The sequence below is a fragment of the Accipiter gentilis genome, chromosome 9 (assembly GCF_929443795.1).
Source record: "Accipiter gentilis chromosome 9, bAccGen1.1, whole genome shotgun sequence".
Lineage (NCBI taxonomy): Eukaryota > Metazoa > Chordata > Aves > Accipitriformes > Accipitridae > Astur > Astur gentilis.
This window is the reverse complement of record NC_064888.1, coordinates 36,095,164-36,118,559: the sequence shown is the minus strand read 5'-3', so window position 1 is coordinate 36,118,559 and position 23,396 is coordinate 36,095,164. Positions and strand designations below refer to the sequence as shown.

General features: G+C 39.5%; 1 protein-coding gene across 2 annotated transcripts in view; it reads left to right on the top strand.

The window, feature by feature from the left end:
* Window positions 1-17,383, top strand: part of HSPA12A (heat shock protein family A (Hsp70) member 12A) — a 63,252-nt gene extending 45,869 nt beyond the window's left edge. For both annotated transcript variants that reach the window (XM_049809573.1, XM_049809575.1), the window contains exons 7-12: window positions 3,429-3,600; window positions 6,351-6,437; window positions 6,995-7,099; window positions 8,195-8,453; window positions 10,615-10,718; window positions 12,179-17,383. In XM_049809573.1, coding sequence (XP_049665530.1) covers window positions 3,429-3,600; window positions 6,351-6,437; window positions 6,995-7,099; window positions 8,195-8,453; window positions 10,615-10,718; window positions 12,179-12,813 — 1,362 coding nt within the window. In that variant the 3' untranslated portion in view covers window positions 12,814-17,383. The remainder of the gene's footprint in view (window positions 1-3,428; window positions 3,601-6,350; window positions 6,438-6,994; window positions 7,100-8,194; window positions 8,454-10,614; window positions 10,719-12,178) is intronic.
* The last annotated feature ends 6,013 nt before the right edge of the window (window positions 17,384-23,396 follow it).

The window sequence follows — 23,396 nt, the reverse complement described above, 5'->3', positions numbered from 1 at the left end:
GTTTTCACTCCTCTTTCTCTGCACACTAGATACTTTTCTCCCATCTGTCCCTTTCTCCTTGGCTGTAATGATGGGCCAGAGGTACTGTCTCCTAAGTCTTCATCTTCTCAGAGCTTGTATTAAAGCAACCTCATTGCTCCATTCCTCCCTAGCAGTATGTATGTGCTCATGTTTCTTTCTCATCGCCCCTTCCCCCATTCTCTCTGTGCTGTCTACAGATATATATGTACAGTAATGTGCTATTTCTGATGATCTAAGTAGAAATACTACATACACAAAGTATGAAAGTCTATTGATCCATACATATATATGTATATGTACATATAAAATTACATACATGTTGGATGCCTTTTACCTTTCACTGTACAAGATTCTTTGTATGGTCTTCTTATGATGTGAAATAACACATTTTTCATTGTAACTGGCCTTTCAAACTCTGTAAGAAAAGCTTTTTAACAAACCCCCCCAACATTTTCTTCATGAAATTCTGTTAGGATCAGCTGTGCTTTGAACTGTTAAAAACTGTCATTTCTGTTGAATGTTTTCCTCAGGAGATATTTTGAGTATGTTAAAATAATATCTAGAGAGAAAAAGTAGCAAGAATAGCATCTGCTATACTTGGAGGGTCTGAGAACATGGATCTGAGTCCATCCGCTGCAGGTCACTGCCTTCCTCGCCTGACGTGCAGGCTGCAATGTGAAAAGTTCATGGTACAGACTACTGCTGGAGGAGGGGAGGAAGCAAGTGTTATTGTTAATGGTTTACTGTTTTCTTTTAGCAGAACCAGCCTTGGAAATTTGTACCAAAACCCCCCCTAGAACAGATGACTGCAATTAATATGATCTTTTTTTTTCCTTCCCTCAAGTTAGGAAATACCAGTACATTCCCTGCGTATGCAACTCAGTTCTTGTCACCTCTGCAAATTCTTTATGATGTAGCCTTTGGATTTTAATATCCTTTGCAGCAAACTGTTTTCTCCCTAAAATACAATTTTCTCTTCTATTGCGTAGGTTAGACAGGAGACTAAGAATTGCTTTGTTTGTGCTACTAACATTTATCCAGTACATGGAGCAGACTGAGCACACTAAGTTTATCCACATTGCTGGATATTAAAAAAACACTTGCTGCTTAGATTCAGAGCTCTCACAAGACATGATAATGGATTTAATATATGTGAAAACTGCAGCAGGGTAGTAGGGAGCTCTTTGTTCTCCATGCCCTTACTGGATAGGGCAAGAAGTGCTGGCCTTAAAATTGCAGCAAGAAAGATTCAAATTAGGCTTTTAGCAAAACTTCCCAAAGGCAAAGACAGCAAAGGGCTGAGAGTTTGTGTGCAGAGACCATACATTTTTGGAATTTTTTAGCAGATTAGATAAATATCTGTCAGGGACCAAATATTGATTCATATCTTGAATGTTGCCCTTTCCAGTGCAACAAATTAAAGCTCTGTGTGTAGAAGAGCTCAGCTGGAAATAAGTGATGTTGAAGTGAGCTGTCATGAAACCAGCCCTGCTTGTGCCTAGTACATCCAGACCAGTTGGAGGAAAGATTGGGTTTATACTGAGGCATGATGCAAGAACTTCATCTTCATCCCGAGTACAGCTACAGAGCTTTATCTAAGCCTGTGCCTGCCAACATGCTTGCATGCAAGTGGTAGGATGGCAGGAGAGTCTGGCTTGGACCTGTACTTGATAGTCTTTTTATATGGTTTAGGGTTACTCTGGTTGCTGTAAATCAGTGTTTTCCAAATTTTGAAAGTTTGGTTGCAAACATTCTTTTCAAGGTAATATTTTTCAATATGCATTGCCACAAGGCTGCAAGGCTTGATATTCTGTGGTATTTGCACAGTATTGTCCTTCCCAGACAGTTCCACTAATTTCCAATCATGCTGTTGAGTCCAGTGGATGTAACCGAAGCAGAAGGTTTTACCCAACAGCAATAAAGCATGTAAAGTGGCCATAATCCCAGTCACGAGGTGTACTTTTAAAATAATGAACAACCATGATTAGTTTGATCCTTTCTTATTTTGGAATTTATTTGTACTTTTTTTTCCCCTTTTTTATTATCGACAATGAGGAAGATGCTTTCTATAAAAATCTATTTATCTCATCTATTAAGATGGAGAGGGTAAAATGAGTCAGTAAACATGAAGGACAATTTTATGTCTCCAAGTCTTACCCCAGTATTGCTCTTTGAACAAGCTTTACTTTGAGTTTCTAGCTGCAGGTGTAAATTAGCCAGCAATTCCCACAGCCCACAGTGTAGCTGTATGAAGGAAGCTAAATTCCAGTCCAGGTTCGCAGTCTTTCCATGTGAGTCTGCCTTGTTTTGGGGGTGCTCTGGAGCCACCACAGTGGTTGTGAATGAATTGAAGTGAAGGTTTGCTGGAAGACTGACAGCGGAAGCAGAAAAATGTTTATACGTGTATTTGTTTGTTAGCATGCTTTAGTACGCAGGCACTTAACTGAAAAACAATAGCAGGTAAACCAAAAGTTGGGCAAAAATTGTTGAAAGATACTGTTATCTATTTTAACAGAAAATCATACAGTAGGGAAAAGTACAGGAGAAAAGAAATGAAAACACAATTTTGTCAACTGCCCTTTGATATTTTTCTCTAAGCCCAGCTCTGAGAGTGATGTGGTTACATGAGAACTTGTGGATTCTTGAAAATCTGTGTGTCTGGAGGCTGAAAATGCAGAAAGAAAATAGAAAGAACGGCAAATGTTGATTTTATAATGTGGGATTATTTTTAGGCTTGTTCTCCTTACGTTTTAGGGAACCTGCCCTATTGTATTTTGAGACCTTGAGTATACTGAGCATTTTGAAGATGCTATAAAAGTGAATGTGCTTAAAAGTAATGGATTTTGAAATAGAAAATGTTGGTTTTAAGTCAGAAGATGTGTTACTGGCAAAGTGTATCGTATATTCCTAGTAAACTACATAGTGTGGGGAGTCCATTTCAGCAAGGACTGTGTATATCCAGGATATAAAGAAAGGCATACTTAAAATATTGTTGTGGGGAGGAGAGGCCAAAGGTATTCCTTTATTCCTTAAAGGAGGCTGGGGCCCCTCTTAGCAGGCAGATTCACAGGTTAATTAGGGGTTCAGGTTTTAGTCCATTCGTTACAGGTTTCAAAATGACTTCCTTTCTCCACCTGTCATGTACACAGCTGCTCGGTTAGACACTTAGCATGGTAAGTGCATGCATACTTCCCTGTTACAGCCTGTGAAGTTGTGCTATACATTGTGGGCAGGACCATTCCAGATCAAGACCTTTAGCAAACAGCAGCAGCTCCTTTGCGCGTTGAACTTGGAGGGCTGACCTAACTGAAACCGAGAGCTGGGGAAAGGCTTGTTCACTTGCTGAAAAGGGTCTGCTAGGTTGTGGTATTTCCCACTCCACTTCTCTGATCAATTCTCTCTCGCAGGCAGGAATGGCATCTCCTGAAAATCCCGAGCAGTTGATCATTGCCCTGGAACCTGAGGCTGCCTCTATCTACTGCCGAAAGCTCCGCCTGCACCAGATGATAGACCTGAGTAGTAGGGCACCTGTCAATGGTTATAGCCCAAGTGACACTATTGGAACTGGATTTACACAGGGTACTTCTATTAACTCACTTCTTCAGATTCTTATGCCTGAGTTTGCTTTGTCCATGAGGGCTGTTTTCTTACCATTTCTTGTCTTTGCTCTCAAGATGTTTCAGGCTAGCATCAATTTGCTTTTATAAACTGTTTTTGCTGTTTACTGTAATTAGACCGGTTTAGGGATCGATCAGCAGACATGTTTGCACGCACTTGAATTTTAGCATGCAGGTAGCTTCATTGCCTTGACTTTATTGGAATGTTGTGGGAGTCTTTTAGTATTTTCACAACAGTATTTTTCTGCCTTAATTAAAATCAATACTTTGTGTTGGGTCATTTTTTTAATTTAATTTTTTGGAAACAATTATGGGTTTAATTAGCTGCATTATTGAAACAGTGTTAAATAACTGGATCTGCAATGAGATTTTTAGTCTGAGGCATTGCAGAGTTTTGGCGGATGCTTTCTGATGTCATCTTTATGAACTATCATTAATTACTTTCAACACTCAGGTGAACACACAGTATTGGAATAAAGCAATGAATTTATCTGCTCGTAGAGCAGCTAGATAAGGCACTTCCGATTTATCAACCTGGAGTCTGTTGTTACTATCAATGTTTGAAGACTGACTGACAGTGAGGGACAGAGATTGGACCACAGTGTAAGTCACTCGCCAAAAGATCCTTTGTCACTAAAGATTTTTGAGCTTGGTATCCTACCTGAGATTGGAGGAAAATGAGAGGAACAAAACAGGAAAACGAAGCAACAGTAAGACGTGATTGCTGCATAATGCAGTTTTCCTATCTCTGTGAATTGTAACAGTTGCACTGATATTGGTGGTAGTGTGCCAATCTGTGCCAGAAGGAATTTTTCAGAAGAATTTGTATTTTATCGTATATACTAGGTCAAAACAATACAGGCAAACGGAAGATTAAGCTAGTAAAGCTATTCCTGTAGTTACCGGAGGGTATTTTTTTTAGTTAGGCGGAGTCACTACATCATTCTCTCAAATCCATGCCTCTCCTAGCCAGCACTTGTCAGATGTGTTCAGCGTTATGGAGGCCCATACAGAGCACAGGACAAAATCAGTTTTCAGGACACAGTCCCTTCAGGAGCCCCTCACCTTCTGACCCCCTTGTTCGTGTCCTGAACCATTCTAGTTCCATGTGATTTTACATGAACTCGCTTTCAGGCTACACAAGGATTTGCCTCTGGGAAAATAATAAAATAAAAGAGTTTCTCTGGTTAAGGTTTTGAAGCTGGGCAGAATTTGACAGATCATGGATTTCTGCTATCGGGCTTTTTCTTGGATGGGGGGTACCATTCTTCTTCTTGACTTTGTATGGTAAAAGCTATTGGGGATGAGAAAGGTTTCATGTCAAAATTAATGAAAACAAAGTTTGCAGTGAATTAATTTGGGGTTAGAATTAAAATTTCATAAAGGCATGGCAGAGACCCAAGACAAGCTGAGAACAGATTAAGGACAAAAACCCTTTAAATATAAACAGAGAGAAGTACTCCAAGGACCATATTATTGCTGTGAAGTCAAAAGAAAAATTTTACTGTTCATAGTAGCCAGGATAAGCTTACTTCAGTCGTAGTTAAAGGCTGGCTCTTGTGTTCACTTCTAGCCCACAGGAGTGAATGAAAGAACTCCCATTGACTTCTGTGGGCTCTGTGTCAGGCCCGTGCTTGGACCTAGAGCTTGTTCTGTCCTTGAATGCTTCATCATCTAAGCTCTCACTGTGTGCTGCTAAGTCAGTGCAGCAAAGCTAATGCGGCTTGTCTGCATCATAGGGTCTTTATGGGGAGGGTAGAGTGCATGTGCAAGTGGAGCTGCTGGTCTTTTTCTGATGATAGGCACTATAGAAATGAGAAGCAAAATGCATTCAGTGATTTGCATGCTGATATTTTCAGAAAGAATGATATTTGCATGCATGACAGGATGCCTCTTCTTCTGTAGTGTTTTATAGAAGTGCCTTTGAGGGTGTGAGTGAAGGTTACACAGGGAATGATTTTTTTTGATCATTCAGTTGTAGAGGTTGATTTAGAAGCATAATAGCAAAGGCTCTTACTACTCTGCTTTGTCTTTACAGGCTGTTCTGCATTTTCTTAATGTCTAAGTAGCAATTAAGTCTTGTAAGTTGACTGATTGTTATAATAGTATTGCTAGATTATGCTTAGTTTTCAACTGGTGTATATTTAAAATATTATGAGGGTCAGCCTTGGTGATCACTGTGGCCTTAAGAAGTTATAAATGTGAGCAGCAGAGCTTTCAGCTGCTCATTTTGAGACAGACTGATGTCCTGAGAGGCTCAGGAGGCATCTTTGCCTGTGCACCCAAAATTGGCAGTGGCTTTTGGAAACGTGGGGATGGTCTCGCTGGCACAGGTGGGTCTGGTAGCGGGCTGGGGCTGCCGCCTGGCGGCACAGGCTGGCTGCAAGCCCCCCCTGGTTCCAGGCGGTGCTTTAAAAAACAGAATATATTAAAAAAATAAATCAGACCTGTTTATGCCTTTCATATGAGGTTATTGGTTTTAATCCAGTTAGTATCAAGGAAGATCAGTGCGGCTGAAAAACATTTTTCCTTCTTTCTAGGAACGATGTTACAATGTCCTCGATTCTAATGCAGTAATTTTTGCTCATTTGTTTTGTTAAAAAGTGGTACATACAGATCTATCAGCCTGCTTGCACTTGTTTCCTGCAGCTTATGATATCAACTTCTTCATGCTTTCTCATACCTAGTTATTTTTTCTCTGTCAATGACTAGCTAAGGAACACGTCCGTCGTAATCGACAGAGTCGTACCTTTTTGGTGGAAAATGTCATAGGAGAGATCTGGTCCGAACTGGAGGAAGGTAGTATGCTTTCTTGAATAAACTTGGCTCTCACCGGTTTTATATTGCAGGCAAACATTGCGTTTCCAACAAATGTGCTGTGCGCTGTGTTGTTCTCACAGTGATTATAAATAGGAAAAGAAAAAAATACAAGTTCATGTGCTGCTCTTAGTTACTAAGGCTGAACTGCAATTCTGTATGCTCTAGCAAAATATGATTTATTAAGGAGATTGTAGAAGGCAATCCAGGTTTTAAAATGCAACCAGAATATTTTCCTCAGAATAGGCCTCGTAAATATGCCATAATATTAAGTTGGTAGCCCACTAGAATGTACACCAGCAATGTGAGCAATTCCACTAACCTACTTTTCATCTGTGTAAATCAATAACTTTTGACATCTGAATTTCATATTTGTTATCAATCATTGCATTATAATTACTAAAAAACACCAAGTCTTCAGCATAGACATTCATGACTTTCTAAAGTCATTATCTCTCATGGTGATAATGCCCCTGAGAAGCTTTCATTGCAGTATGCTGTTGTGATAACACTAATGTAAATACTGTTTGGCAAACTAGGTGACCGTTACATCGTTGTTGACAGTGGAGGAGGCACAGTGGATATGACTGTCCATCAGATCAGGCTCCCTGAAGGACATCTTAAGGAGCTGTACAAGGCAACAGGTAATGTCACTTCCACTGCTTGCTTTATTTATGCAATATTTTGACTTGTCAGTGAAGGAAATGTATGCCTTTATTATTCACTACATTTCACTAACAGTTCTTCCTGAAATAAGAGCAGCATTCAGAATTAGTATAACCTAGCTATTCGTCAGCAGACATTGGTAAAGCACTTAATGCTTCTGAAGCTTTTGGATGGTAAACCTCACATTGGGAGAGTAAGAATCTGCCATCTCCTGTGTTATTCACTCCTATTCAGGCCATGACCTCCTGCCATGGTCCTGGTCTGACTTCTGCTAGAAGAATTGTCACCTTCCTGTCCTTCAAGAGGTCACCTGTGTATTGCTGCTCTGTCCAGGTATTCAGAGATGTATCGTGGAGATACAAATAGATGTGTCACAAGATCCTTGTAAAGTGGCTGTTGGCAGAACAGAAGTTTCCCTAGATTTAAGGGGAATCTTATATAGTCCAGTAATTTCACAGGCAGTGCAACAAGGATGGTCTACCATCCCCTGGAAAAAATGTACAATAATTGGTCCCCAACAAAGATATAAAGTGCAATCCTTGAATGGTATTCCATCCCTGAACTCCAGATCCCCTTTGACTTTGTCCTGTCGCTAAGTTGTTAAGCACACGAGTCAGCCTATTATTTGTTGCTGTGTCTCTATACCAAGTTAATCTTCATCTGTATGGTTCATCACTGAGCCTTTTCAGTCTTGGTGGCTGTAAGACTACCTGAGGAAACAACCTAGTAAGAGCAAATGGGACAGTGTACATCAAGTCCGTCTACCCCTAAATATGAGTCTAACCCACACTTACTTATGTGTGGATAAGGAGTCAGTTTCCTCTGCTTCTAATAAAAATGTTTCTGTTGTATAGTGATAGTGTTACAGTGGCTATAATGGTATGGGAGTAAAAGTGAGGCAAAGGTAAGATTATGTTCTGTATTAGAACAACTGTTACATTTAGGAAAGATACCTCTTTCTGTAGACCTTCTCCCATGATAGTCCTAGTAGTGTCGATCTGATGTGTATTTGGTCAGCTTGAAATCTAATGAGCAGATCAGACTATTAAAGATGTGTTTTGTTTGTAATACAGGTGGGCCATATGGTTCTCTAGGTGTGGACTATGAATTTGAAAAGCTTCTGTGTAAAATATTTGGAGAAGACTTTATTGAGCAATTTAAAATCAAGCGTCCCGCTGCCTGGGTTGATCTGATGATAGCATTTGAGTCCCGTAAACGGGCAGCAGCTCCAGACAGGACCAATCCACTAAACATCACTCTGCCTTTCTCCTTCATTGACTATTACAAGAAGTTTCGAGGTCACAGTGTAGAACATGCCTTGAGGAAAAGCAAGTGAGTAGACAATTGAACACAAATGGATGCAGAATTAACTACCGGTAGCAAAGACAAATAAGTAAAATATCCTAATTACATGTAGACTGCGAGATAATAATGTAAAAATGTAGCATAAGGATGAGAAAATGGGATTGCCTGAAGTGCAGTTTCCAAAATGGAAAGTTCTGATCAATTTCTTGCAAAAGCTTTTCTGTGTAAGACTTGCACTCTTCTGGTATTGCTTTCTATGACTTTTGTTAGGCCACCACTGCATCACTTTCCTGAGTTTGACCATATATTTTGAGTCCCTTATGTGTTGATTAGGAACATCAGATCAAATACAGAATTTGATGTCTAAAAGTTAGTTACCAAGAACCTTAAATTTTAGTGGCCTGGGCCCTGGAACAAAACCAAGATCTTGAGTGCAATGATGTGTAAATATGTTTGTGGCTTGAGGAAATTTATTAACAATACCAGATCACTGGTGAAGACATATACTACTGCATAGAGCTCTGCAAAGGGAAAGCATTCTTCTTTTGAAGTGGTGGCAGGCTTTCTTTTCTTCTAGTATTTTACCAGTTCAATAATTTGCTCGGTAGGTGGGGAGACATAATCCCATCCAGAGATTTTAATTCATGATTTTCAGTATCAAGAAGGTACCCTAAATGATAAGATCATGGGCTGCTATAGAAAAGGAAATAGGCTGCTATAGAAAAGGAAGTGAGGAGAAAGTAGAAGTGGGCATTTTCATCTTTTGAAATTATATACTACAGGAGACTTGGAGATTAGTGACATAAAAGAGAATGAACAAGAGAGCCTGCAAATCTAGGGCAGAATGCTTGGGACCTGAGAGCAGAAAACATGATTATTTAGCACCTGTACCTTGGCTTCTTTCTGCAATTTTTAATCCAGTGAATGTTGAATGTAGCATTGTCGTGGTTTAACCGCAGCTAGCAGCTAAGCACCATGCAGCTGCTTGCTCACTCCCCCCACCCAGTGGGATGGAGGACAGAATTGAAAAGAAGTAAAACTCATAGGTTGAGATAAAGACAATTTAATAGGACATTATTTTTTAATAAAAAAAAAATGACAGTAATAAAAGAATTGGAATATACAAAACAAGTGATGCACAATGCAGTTCCTCACCACTCACCAACTGATGCCCAGTTAGTTCCCAAGAAGTGATCTGCCACCCCCAGCCAACTCCCCCCAGTTTGTATACTGGGCATGACATCACATGGTATGGAATATCCCTTTGGCCAGTTTGGGTCAGCTGCCCTGGCTGTGTCCCCTCCCAACTTCTTGTGGCCCTCCAGCCTTCTTGCTGGCTGGGTGTGAGAAGCTGAAAAATTCAGGGCAAGCATGCAGGCTGAAACTTCTGCATCTCTTCCTAAAATTATTGGTAAATGTACTTTAAGCCTAAATGACTTGGAATTCAGTTCAGAGTCACCTCCTAAGAGACTGAGATTCTGAAATCATTAAAAATTTCTGGAAATACTCCCCCTCACAAGACCATCTCGTTCTTATTAATAGTCTTAATGGTGAATCTTAGAGGGAATGCTAAATGTTTCCTTCAAATAAAATTAAATTAATTGGGTAACAGGATACAAAGAGCATAGAGGTGTGATATATAATGTGCATGAATGGAGAGATTACTGAGCTATATGTATGTGTATCAGTGATGGAATAACATAATGCTTGTATTCATTTAACAAATGTTATGCCTCATTAAAAATGCTGTGCTCCCTTCTGCCTCCTGAGGCTTCCCATACTTGCTTGTTTTCCTTGTGTGTTTCCAGTGGCTTTGGCCTGCTACTGCTATAATCTAAATGTTGCCCTTCTGGGGATAAATCAGTGCTGTTTCAGATCAGCGAGCACTGAATTGACTGCCAGCTGTCTCAGGAAGCAGCTGAGCATTGGTAATGCTGCAGAAGGCAGTCAGGCAAAGAAAACAACAATTAGACAAGCAAAAATAACAATTCTCCCTTGAAATTTTACATTGCTGCAGTTGATATGGGACGAGGCTGAGGTGGTGAGGCACTTTCTTCCGAGCAGAATGCATGCGGATTCTGTAAACTCATTTATTTATTTATTTATTTAGTGTGTCTTGTGAGTGCTGCGCTGTTTCTTACGGCTCAGCTGTAATATTTTAATGTCCTTTCTAACTGTTCTTTTCCAGTGTGGACTTTGTGAAGTGGTCATCCCAGGGAATGTTGAGGATGAGCCCGGATGCAATGAATGCTCTTTTCAAACCTACAATTGACCAGATCATTCAGCACCTTAGTACGTATCTGTGTGTAATTCCACTTTGCGGCTGAGCTGAAACTGAAGCTTTGCTTACCTGTTTCACACCAGTAACTGGCATTAAAGTCAAACAATTCCCCTAGTACGCACCAAATGTGGGCAAGGAATTTAGTTCTGAAACTTGCAGTTCTCTACAAAGTAGTTAAGAAAATAACAGAAGTAAGGGACATCACCTTAACACATATTGCTACCTAGTTCTAGTACTAATTACTGAGTGTGATTCAGTCCTGTTACTGCCTAAGCTTCAATTATTCTGTACTTCCAAGGCTACAAGCATTCAGAAGGCTGAAATGTACTTACTAACCCAGATCCTGCTTTTCTTTTTCCTGTTTCAGGCAACAACTAAATAATGCCAAAGATGTAACTAGTTTCTGATTATTCCTGCTATTAAGACCTCTAGTTCATTTCTCCTCAGTGGAAGGTCACATTTGTTCATGACCATCCAAATCACTGACCTCTTTAAAACACAAATAATAAATGATGCATCATGGTAAAAGTACTTCCAGGCATGGCTTAAGCAGCACCAAATATATTTATCCAGTAATGGAAAGTGACATAGGCTTACTGGTAAATTTGTTATTTAAAGTCTTCCTGGTGGAAGATAGAGTATAATATATATACTGAGCAAAGTATTGTTGTTCTACACATTGTAAAGCACTAATTGAATCGCATTTGGACTGGAATATCCAGCTTTGCTCACTATATGTGAGGAATTACTAGGTAAATTTCAGAGGTCACAACTTAGTAAGACAACTAGTACAGAACAGCTTGTACTTGAGCAGGGAGGGAGAGACCTAGACTTAGAATAGTTGTGACAGATAACTCAGTCATGCTGCATCAATTATTTGAGTTAAGGGTGAGCCTACAATTGAACTGTATGGTTTTCTTGAAAGTAGGGGATGTGGGCTTCAGCTAAGAAGGAACATCTGTAAAATTTAAGGAAGTATTATTTTGCAGATGGTCCTTATTGTGATTAAAATGTTAGGATCAGAAATAATAAGTGAATTTAAAATGGGGTGACTTATCTGGAATGCAGTAAAGGGTATGTGAATTGGTTAAGTTTGGGAATATCTCACTGATACTTGAAGTGGCAAGATGATGTCAGTTTCCCTACTACCCATAATGTGACTGGCAAGATTTCTTTGCAGGAAAACTGTGTCTTCCTTTACAAGTAGAAGGTAAATAAAAATTCTAAGTGTCACGTCAGGAATATTGTATGCTTTGAGGTAAGTTTCCATTCACAGTGAAACAGAGTATAGAAGAGACTACAGAAGAGGAACAAGTGCATGCTGAGAGTGGCAGTGTGGGCATAGATGTGGCAGTTTCAGATCTTGTGCATGTGCATGGGACATTCAGTGCACTTAGTCATTAGGAGTTTCACCTGCATTGCCTTGTCACAGTGAATTTTTCCATATTGAATGGGCTCTGTTTCTGTTTAGGTGATGTGTTTGATAAGCCAGAAGTGACCAATGTCAAATTCCTGTTCCTGGTTGGTGGCTTTGCTGAATCCCCCTTGCTCCAACAAGCTGTCCAGAGCGCTTTTGGTTCGAGATGTCGGGTCATCATTCCTCAGGATGTGGGGCTCACTATCCTCAAAGGAGCTGTTCTCTTTGGTCTAGACCCTGCTGTCATCAAAGTGCGGCGTTCACCTCTCACCTATGGTGTGGGTGTGCTGAATCGGTTTGTGGAAGGGAAGCATCCACCAGAGAAGCTTCTAATCAAAGATGGCACACGCTGGTGCACTGATGTCTTTGACAAATTTATCTCAGCTGACCAATCTGTAGCCCTTGGAGAAACTGTGACACGCAGTTACACACCTGCCAAACCTTCTCAGTTAGTAATAGTGATCAATATCTATAGCTCAGAACAAGATAATGTTAGCTTCATCACCGAATCTGGAGTGAAAAAGTGTGGCACCCTTCGTTTGGATCTCACGGGAACTGATGCTTCAGTGCCAAGCCGGCGGGAGATCAAAACACTCATGCAGTTTGGGGACACTGAAATCAAAGCCATGGCCATTGATGTTGCCACCTCTAAAAGTGTCAAAGTTGGTATTGATTTCTTAAACTACTAACAGCCTGTTTTCCCCACCACAGCCTGTTTGTGAGACTGATCTTCCACTATTCCATTTTTTGACTTTCATATATCACATAATCAACTTGAATTTCAGCAGGCTATATGAGAACAGCTAGTAAGGTGGGGTATGTCATAATGTGTGCCCTTTGATGACCAAAGGCTGGATTGTGAAAGACCCTTAAAAAGTTTTGGGAGCAAAAGTTCCAGAGGTAGTAAGAGTTCCCGAGTTATTCAAGCATGCTTAAAGATCTACCTTTATTAAGTAAATACTGATTATTGGTGCGTCCTGAAGATTAGTTAAAAAGATATAAAATTGTAATCTCTTTGCCTTATTCTTCTTCCTCTTCCTTTCTCGCCCAAGAAAAACTCACTAACCAACATGGTTGTTGTAGGGGGTGTATCTGTGGGTTATCTCTTTAAACAGCACCGTCCTGTGGCAATGGGAACAAATTAGTAGTCTATAGTATTCTTTTGTTTGTTTGATTTTTGCCCTGTGCTTTCAAAATTTTAGGTGCTGAAAATCAATGACTTAAATGGGAACTGAATTTCTTAAATTCTGAGATCCTACTGAAAAGAAAATCCTCAGAAATCCTTAAAATGAAATTTAGGAAATATATACATATAAGGAGCCTAATATTGATTGCTGCAGTTTGAAAACAAGGCCTTTATTGTCAAAGCCCTCAGAATAAGCTGTTGGATTAAACAGCTAGCATTACCCTCATTATACTTTGGAAAATTATTAAGAACAAAGCTATTTCCCTTTTGGGTCTTCGAAACTCATTTTTATTAGTCTCCATCTGAAATCATAGAATCACAGAATAGTTGAGGTTGGAGGGGACATCCATTGAGTATCTGGTCCAATCTCTCAGCCTTAAGCAGTGTCAACTAGCAGGATGCTTTGTCCAGTTTTAAATATCCCCAAATGCCTAAACTCTGGACAACCTGTTCCAGTGTTTGACAACCCTCACTGAAAAAAAGTTTTTCTTATGTTTAAAAGGAATTTCTTGAGTTTCAGTTTGTGCTCATTGCCTCTTGTTCCTTCACTGGATACCTCTGAAACATCTGTCTCCATTACTGTCTTCTATCAGTCATTTAAACACATTTCTAGCATCTCCTGAGCCTTCTCGTGTCTAAACAGTCTCAGCTCTCAAAGCCTCTCCTCACATGACAGATACCACAATCCCTTAATCATCTTCATGACCCTTTGCTGGTCTCAGTCCAGTATGTCCATGTCTCTCTTGTAGAAGCACAGAACTGGACCTGGCACTCCAGATGTGGTCTCACCAGGGCTGAATAAAGGGGAATAATCACTTTTCCTCGACCTGCTGGCAATGTTCTTCCTAATGCAGCCCAGGAGGCTATTGGCATTCTTTGTTGCAAGGGCACATTGCTGGCTCACACAACTTTGTGTCTACCAAGACCCTGAGGTCTTTTTCTGCCAAGCTGCTTCCCAGCCAGTTGGCCCACAGCATATACTGGTGCATGGGGTTATTTCTCCCCAGGTTCAGGACTTTGCACTTTGTTGAACTTTATGAGGTTTCTGTCTGCACATTTCTCCAGCCTCTTGAGGTCTCTCTGACCCATCTGGTTTATCAAGCACTTCTCCAAGTGTTTATATTTATTTTCTTGTTAATCCCTGTGTTAAGATTTGGAAGTACAGTTAGATGATGGCTGTCCAGGAAGATTTAAACAACTTAAAAGAGAGAAACACCCAGATCAAAAGTGACGTAATATATTTTGAGTAGCAAGCATTTTAATTGAGTAAAATATATTTCTGGGTTGAGTTGAATGGCCAGTTAAGTGGAAGGCAGAAGCCAAGAGAATGAAACTACAAATAGCATTAAATAAAACATTCCTTACATGGCTATAAGCACACAACTCTTAACGCAGGTGAAATACAATGATGGTCATGGTAGAAACTTGTTTTCCAAATAATAACTTTCTGGAAATGTTTTCGTAAGCACATTCACCTGGAAAATTTCTCCTGCAACTGGAACAGTTTCTATTTCGCAAAATGCTTCAGGTAGATAACTTCTGAAACCTATGGCAGTCTGTATCTGCCATGAGCTGACAACTTCAGATTCAAATCTAAATCCCACTCCAAATTGGCAGACTGGTACTAACCTATAGAATCACCCTAAAATGCTGACACTTTCAGAGCTTTTATACAGAGCTGCCTGATTACCTGCTGGAATTCATTACATTTTTGAAACTTTGAAATGTTAATTGTTAAACTAAACCTTCCTTTCTAATAAGTTGAGCATGAGTTAAAGCCATTACTGACACTTTTGGGAAATGAAAGCTTTATCAATTATTTCACTAATTTACGTTCCAATCCTGCACTGAAGCTTTCTGTGTTTAGCCTGGAGTGTTGCCACAGTAAAGAGCTGCAGAACTGATCTACTGCATTTTGCCATTGAGTTTTCCGTGTCTCCTGCAGAATTCCCTAGTTGAATGTGAAATCTGTTCTGCATTCAGCTTTAAAAAAAAAAAAAAAAAAAAGAAAGAAAAAAAAAAAAAAGGACTATGGAGAATGCTAGTCACAGTATCTGGCTGGATACTTTCTATAATTACAAAGTGTGCTTGCTAGCATTCAGTTTCCTGCTGCCTGCTAAATGCTTTAAAAGCTAAATACTGGGATTTTTTTGTGTGTTGCTTTCCATGGTTTACAAACAAGAGAAACTTTAAGATGAGTTATGAACAATATAATTTTATGTATATACAATATTTAAATATTGTACAGACTCTTTCTTTCTACAGTGCTATTTTCTTGTATAAAAATGCTCTTTGCCTCTGTTGATTTCATTCAGCTGTTAATTTTAAATAACATAGTTTCTCAATCAGCTTCTGTAATTATAGGCTTTTGAAGATGGTAAGATATGAAATGTAAAAGGCTGATCTTATAATAATAGGAAAGAAATGTTGGTGTGTCAGAGAATACAACATTCTTCCTGCAATGCAAGTCATACCAGTTAAGCATATTACACAGATGCACTAGTACATGGCTGGGATTTTCATTTCTTTGTTTCAGATGGTGACCATTCCATCTCCAGCAGTTCATCATAATAATGGATGAATTCTCCTGTAAAACCAAGCTAAAAATTAGATTGTATGATCTAGATGTACAGGTTCCTCACTAGCTTTTGCGGTTTTGTTAAGGATCTTCTCTAGTTTAAAAAAAAAAAAACAACAACAAACAAGCACGAAACTACCGTCCAAAGCCAGGCAACACTGTTTTATTGTAGCTGCAGGCGAGAGCCAGTCTCTGACTACCACTACCACAAGACAAAATCCTTAAAGAATAGGCTTCAGTGTCTTTACATCCTATGTTAAATTGAGTTGGTCCAGTTCTGCACGGATTTATTTCTGGTGGCCTTAAGTTAACACAGAATTTGGTCTAATAAATGGTTGCAACCTCCCCTTCTCCTCTCTGAAGAGAAGGTGGACTTCAAGATCAGGTGGCCCATGATTTTTGTGGTGTTTTCAGCCTGTCTGCAGGGAGTACTAAGGGTAGTTTCTGCAGCTCTTCTGAAGCATGGTTCCCTGCACAGTAGTGATTCTCTGCCCTTTCTTATTCACCTTTTTTAAGATCCCATCTGGATCCAAGCAGGGGTTTCTTGCTGAAATTACTCTACTGTAACTGTAAAATGTGGTTGGCATATTTTTGCACTTCCTCATTCATTCTGATGAGAGCACTATCAAGCTTATCTTTGCAGAGCACTGAAGTACTGAACAAACTCCCAGCTGTCCTTGTTGCCCTCTTTAAATCTAAGAATGGAAAATTAGCTTGTCTCTCTAAGGAATTAGAATTGTAGGTAGAATATTATGCTGTGGTCTGTAGTCTATAACCCAGTTAAACAACTTTACATTGTAAGTGGCATGTGGATGCCCATTTTGATAAAGGATGTTAGGCTGTAAAACTAATATGAAATTTATTAGGAAATAAGTAATTTTTAGAATAGTAGTTCTGATACTTTTGCAGGAGATTCCCTGCAGAGCACTTTTTTGGTAGGGGTTTCAGATGACATTGTGCAACTTGATGTTGAAAAGGCAAGGCCTGCTATCCTTAGGGAAAGCAGAAAGTCTTGGCAGAAGTTTCGCTCTAGGCAGCAGCTTGCAAGTTTGGGTCCAGGTTACTTAACTTTAGGCTGAAAGTTAGCAGCTAATTGTGATGGAATGATTAATTGTGCTAGAATATGATAAATGTGCAGTGATGGTTAGGAGTTTACATTGGTATGAATATACCAATATTTATATACAGGAGTTTTAATGCATTATTATGAGAAGGCTAATTATATATTGCAGAGATTTAATCGCCAAGATAAGCTGCATATTTATGATATGAAGTGGCTTAAGCGGATGAATAGTATAAAAGTTGTTGGGCATAACGTCACAGTACTCACCTGCTTGAAATAGTCTTAAACTATATTATAAAACCAACCATTGTGGTCTTGTTCACCTCTGTGCAAGATAAATTCAGATTTCACTGATGTTTGGAGCTGTTCACAACTTGTCTGGATTGTATCTTGAGTGTTCTTGTGTCTTCAATCATGTCAAATAAAATACTGTAAAACTAATTTTTCTTTTGGGGTGTTACTATTTTTATGAAAATGGCTATAAAAAGAAACTTAATCTATTATGAAAGTGAGAAAGGCCAAGTGGTTATACTTGCATTAGGATGTTCCTTCATATGTGTAACTGAGCAAAAGTGACACCAACCGTATGCACTGCTTATGCGGTTTCTTCAACCGTTTAGATGTGCGGACGCCTAGAGTCTTTGCCAGAGGCTTGCAGGCCCCTGTGCAGCACACACAACTCTTCGACAAGAGGCTGCTGCATTTTTAGTTCACTTGTGTACTTTCTAGGGGAGTCCGTATGTGCCTAAGGTAGAAGTCCACTGCTGGTGATTACTCGACTTCCACCAAAACTGGTGTAGCTCTGAGTAGGGTGTCTGTTGGAGTTGAGACAGAAAGACTTTGGACAATACCAAAAGCAGATTAGGTATTTTCTGTAACGATGCTCTGAGAGTGCCAGGAAATCAAATATAAAAATTGATATATCAAAGAGGACTGTGGTCTCTTAGGCCTTTTCAAAGGCTGGTTCATTGTTAAAACTGTATTATCAGGCCAATAAGCTGGCCAATAACCAGGTATATTTGCATGAGAGTGTACATCTTTATTGTGTGTTTCTAGATGTAGGAATGGTTAGTAAGGTCCAGCTGCACTGAAAACAACTTGCATAACAGTTTGTGCAATATCGTATTTTTCTGCTCACCATTGTAGGCCATGTCCCTCTCGAATTTGGCAGCATTGGCGCTAGCTATGGAGACGATGCAGTGGTGTGTGTGACCTTAGTCTACAATACTGCTCAGATTCAAAGATGAAGAGAATGAACTGAGATGCATAGCAGCCACTACACCCTAACTTCCACCTATTTGCTGCAATGAAGATGTTTTACAAGTGCTTTATGACTATAATTATAAACACCATCCTAATAGGCTAGGTACTGTATTTAACTTGTAATGAACTTGATTTCAGCTAAACATTCAATTAATGTTACTAGTACAATGGGAAATATAATTACAGTCTTCAGGGACACATTAAGAACCAAATTTTGCTTTCAGTGTTCTAGCACATTGCTCTTGTTTCCAGGGGAGTTTCATGTATGTGCATTCAGAATTTGGTCCTTTCACTGGACTTTTCTAAATCTTAAGGTTTTCTCATATGAGTGCATTTATATTTGAAGTTACAGCCCCATCTTGATAGGAAGGAGTTTGTATAAATTATTGGCTCTACCAAGAGCACATAAATACTTACTGAAATTTGCGGATGGTGTTTTCATGTTAGTAGCTGTGGAATAAAACTATTTATAAAACAACCTCTATGACAGCAGTGTCCAATTTCCCCAAAGAGGTTCTCTCCTTTTGGTTTCCTAAGCAGCTACATTAAACACCACCCAGACATCTGTCTTAAAAACAATGGTTTCAGAGTCCCCTTACCTAGTGCAAGAGCTGCCTGAGATGCTTGGAAAAATTGGAGAGAACTGCAGATGCTTTATGTAACTGGGATTCAGGCCTGTTATTTGCCAGTCTCATTAGGCACTTTTTTGTGCTTTTTTTCCTTCAAATGAGAGATCTGAAAGTGAGTATTCAAACAAAGGAAGAAGTTTGCACTACAGCCTGTGCAGTTCCACAGATGCAAAGATAATTTCTTGAAGCAAAAACAGTCTTAACTTAACATGTGGACAGGCTCATGGATAAAAAAAAAATAAGATGATCTCGGTATCACTAAGGGGTATATCAAAAGCAGCTGAGCATATACCTCACTGATATAAAGGGACTAAGTGCAATAAATTAAGTTAGTTAACGGCAAACATTTTTCTGCAAACCAAGAAATTCTGTATCATCTTCTTTGTTTCACATAGAGTTGTGTAGGTGCTGGCTATAATTTTGAAATAGTATCTTCTCATTTTTCAGGGACTGTAATAATAGGGAAAAGTTTACTAGACGCTATATCCCAGGAGCACTGGCTTTGTGCCCAGAGCAGAAGTCATCAAACTAGGACATAGTGTTCGCTACCATGTGATGGCAAAAAATTAAGAACTTGGTAGATTGCAACTGCTGTGATCCTTCTATCAGTGTCCACAGGTGAGCTTACATAAACATGCAGAAATGAAAAATACAATATAAGCTTACTCCAGGAATATTGTGTGCTGCAGCAGAGCCAACAAGTAAAAGGAGGACAATACTTTGAGTGTAAGGAAACCGAAGGTATCGTCTGAAGAGGTGTGTAACTAGGATTTAGATGTGAGAGGATGGAGGCACTAGTGTGCTCCAGCAGTAACTGAAGATCAGGCAAGGTTTCAAAGTAGAAAGGAGTGGTGAGATTGACAGCTGTGAATGCCAGAGTTTGCTAAACCATAATAATGAAGGAGTTAGAAAAGAAAGGTGTCTCTCTCTTTCCTGAGGACAAGGAGTATTTCCTTCCCTCTGAGGAATAAGCTCTGCACCTCCAGTAGGAACTTCCGTCTGCCATCAGCTGATAAGAGCGGACACCAGACAGAACATATCCTCTTCCTCTGTAGTACAAAGAGCAACCTCAATGCTGACCTGATGCTTCCCCCACACAAGTACACTGCATACTTTACATGTGCCATCACTGCGTATTTGCTAACACGTACCAAGGTTGCAGTTAAAGCACTGCCGTATAATGTATTGTTCACAGAACTTTTACTTTTTATCTAGTGAAAATCTTAATCTGTTTTCTCAGCCCGTTCCCCCCAGGGACACGCACACACACACACTCTTCATCTAAATTACTATCGACTCCTCAAACTGAGTGGAGTTGAAGGAAGTTAACTGTGAGCAGAAGTGAATCCAGCAGAAAAGATGCTGGTCCTGCATGACATCGGCAAGGGTTCCTGTATTTAAGTGTGTTTTTTCCATGAACAACATTACAGCATCCTCCTTCAGATGATTTTCTCCCTACGTTCCTTGTGTAAGCAGAGGTCCCAGATGGCGGTAGTATCTGGAGGGTGTTGGGAACACACAGCTAGCTGCCTTGTCCATGAAAAAGTCCTTATCAAGTAGTACATAGGTGGGCAGGAGAAGAGATGTTTTGTCAGCTCAGGGCAACAAGGTCACCATTTAAGTCTGGTAATTGTGTAAGGCATTTGAAGAATCAGGTAACATGAATAAGGGTGTTCCAAAACACATTTAAATTAATTTTGTAGTTATTTTGTTTTGTCTTAGCGGTGAGACACATGAGATCACAGATCAGAAAGTACCACATGCTTGCCAAAGGTGCTACAGGACTGAGGGCATGTTGCTAAAATAAATACACTGATCACATCCTACAGAAACATCTATCATTTCTCTCCTTCAGAGTCAGGTAGTATATAGTATTAATTGTGGCTTTAGATTTTTCTCCCTTTTTTCTTCTCTACCTCTGTGCAGACATATCCAGTATTTTTGCTGGCTGCAATTGCAGCTCTGTCAGAGCATCACAGGAGATGCATGTAGCTGGAAAGGACCTCGAACATCTCACATAAAAGAAGGACATCAGACATATTTGACTGTCCTGCTGCAAAACAGTTCTGCCTAAGCTACTCCCAACTTTGGTTTAATCTAGTTTTAAACCTCCTGATACTGCAGTGGTGCTATCTGCCAGGGCAGTTTATTTGTGTTTTGCTCTCCTCACCTTTCTAAAGTTTTACATAATGTCAACTCTGACTCTCTGTGGCTGTCCTACCCCTTGAGAACATGAAAACATTTCATCCTATTCCTGCTCTGACAGCTTTTGACATATCTGAAGACTAGTTTCGTGCTTGGCCTGAATCTAATTCCCTAATTAAACCCCAGGTCTTTCAATCACATTTTATAGACCTGTGATCTTTTTTATGGCTCTGTTGGCAGCTTTGAAGATTAGACAGCTGTGCTGGTTTTGGCTGGGATAGAGTTAATTTTCTTCATACTAGCTAGTATGGGGCTACCTTTTGGATTTGTGCTGAAAACAATGTTGATAATTCAGGGATGTTTTCGTTACTGCTGAGCAGTGCTTACCCAGAGTCAAGCAGAGTTTCTGCTTCTCACCCCACCCCACCAGTGAGGAGGCTGGGGGGGGGGGCACAAGAAGTTGGGAGGGGACACAGCTGGGACAGCTGACCCAAACTGACCAAAGGGATTTTCCATATGGAACATCCAACAGTGGATGCTGGTTTCTTGCAGATTAACATCTCATTGTTGGAAGGACATTTGGAAACTGATGCTGAAATAATTCTGCGTGCACATACATGGAGGCCTTGTGTTGTGCACATCCCATTACGAAACAGAAAGCCGTGGAGAAGCATCAACAAACAATGAAATGTGATGTGAGTAGTTGAGGCACTTTATGGTTTTGACTTTTGCAAACATTGATTAAAGGCCTTCTTGTGTGCAATCTGAAGAGTGCGTGTTTAAACTTTAGGAGCTTGTTAAGGTAGTTAATATTATATTAGCTGGGTGTATTTTTTATAAATTGCACTTGTGAGATAACCACAAATCATGATTATGAAACATACTGTGAGTTTTGCACTCATTTTGCTTTTAGAATTTGCATCATCAAAGCATTTTCCTTGAACTCCTATACTGTGGAAGTTCTGATAAACTACTTGTGCTTTACTGACCAGAAGTGTGTTGAGCTTTTCAGCTACATGAAACATGCTGCAATGAAAAACTTCAAAGAGGGTGAGAAATCTCTTAACTTCCTGAATGACTTGCTGGGGAAGTTTAGGCAGGATACATTGAGCTTTTAACCATGAATTTAAAATGCAATAAAATACTCCAACTGCAGAAAACCGGGCTCCACTCTGAGGTTAAAAACTAATTTCATCTGGTCATCACCACTACTTTTGACTAGGTGTCAGCACCTCTGGTCTTTAAATCTCCCTTACACACCCCTGGTCATAAAAATCACCAGCTCTTCTTATGTGGCTGTTACAGGACAAACTGTGCTTTGGTAAACAAGAAACTAAATGAAGAGTGTTGGAAGACAGTGCTTTAGACTTGGTCACTTAATTGCTGTTTTACTCAGAATTGATGGGTGTGGAAGAATCACATGATCTCTTGGTAGATTCCCAATGCTCCATCACCTAAATTTATATGACTGGTATGATGCCAGCAATGTATGGTATGTAGCACTATTTCCTCTCTGCTTAACTGACTGAGAAAGCAGAATTGCTGTAAACAATAAACAGCTCGCTGTAGTGCAAACTCTCTAATACAAAATTTATTTCATCTGCCCTATCCTACTCCTCCACAAAAGTGAAATGAAGCATTTTTCACACTGTCTCCATACCCAAAAGCCTTCACATGAACAAAGAAGATTATGGAATTGATATGAGCATCTTGGTGTGCCCAGAGAACCCCAAAAGATCTGACCTATAGATACGCATGGTCTGCAAATGCAGTCCTGGTTGGGGGTGACAGAACAGCTGGACCTGTTTTGGATACCAAAGCAAAGCAAAAACAACTGGTGAAACTCCTCAAATTTTTTGAACGCTTCTAGGGGGCCTTTTGTGTGTTAAGTTATATTCATCTTCCCAGAGTACTATTAGCATATTCACCTATATTTAAATAATTAATTTTCTCGTTACACGCCAACTCTTAATTTTTTGTTCTTTCAAAATTATTGAAATCTGTGACAAGAGGTAGTGATATGAGGAAACGTTTGGTTTCTGGTTTGTTAATCAATTCCATAATATCTCATTCTTCACAATTGCTTTATTTAATAGCACCAATTTCTGCTTTCAGGTCTTGACTTCCCTGTTAAGCATTTAAGTTTCAGAATTTTTTTTAATCTTTTAACCTTTATCCCTTTGAATTTTTTTTTTTCTCAGCCTATAATTTATTATACAGTCTCCTGTCAGAGGAGGAGGTAGACTAGGTGATTTTTACTGTATTGCAAATTATAATTATTATCGTTATTTGCATTAGTAATGGATTCATTCTTATCACTGAAAACAATTCCATTATCTGATCAGACAGTTACCTTCACACTGTCCGTGATCATATATTTTCATTAGGCACCTCTTTCTCTGTGGGTC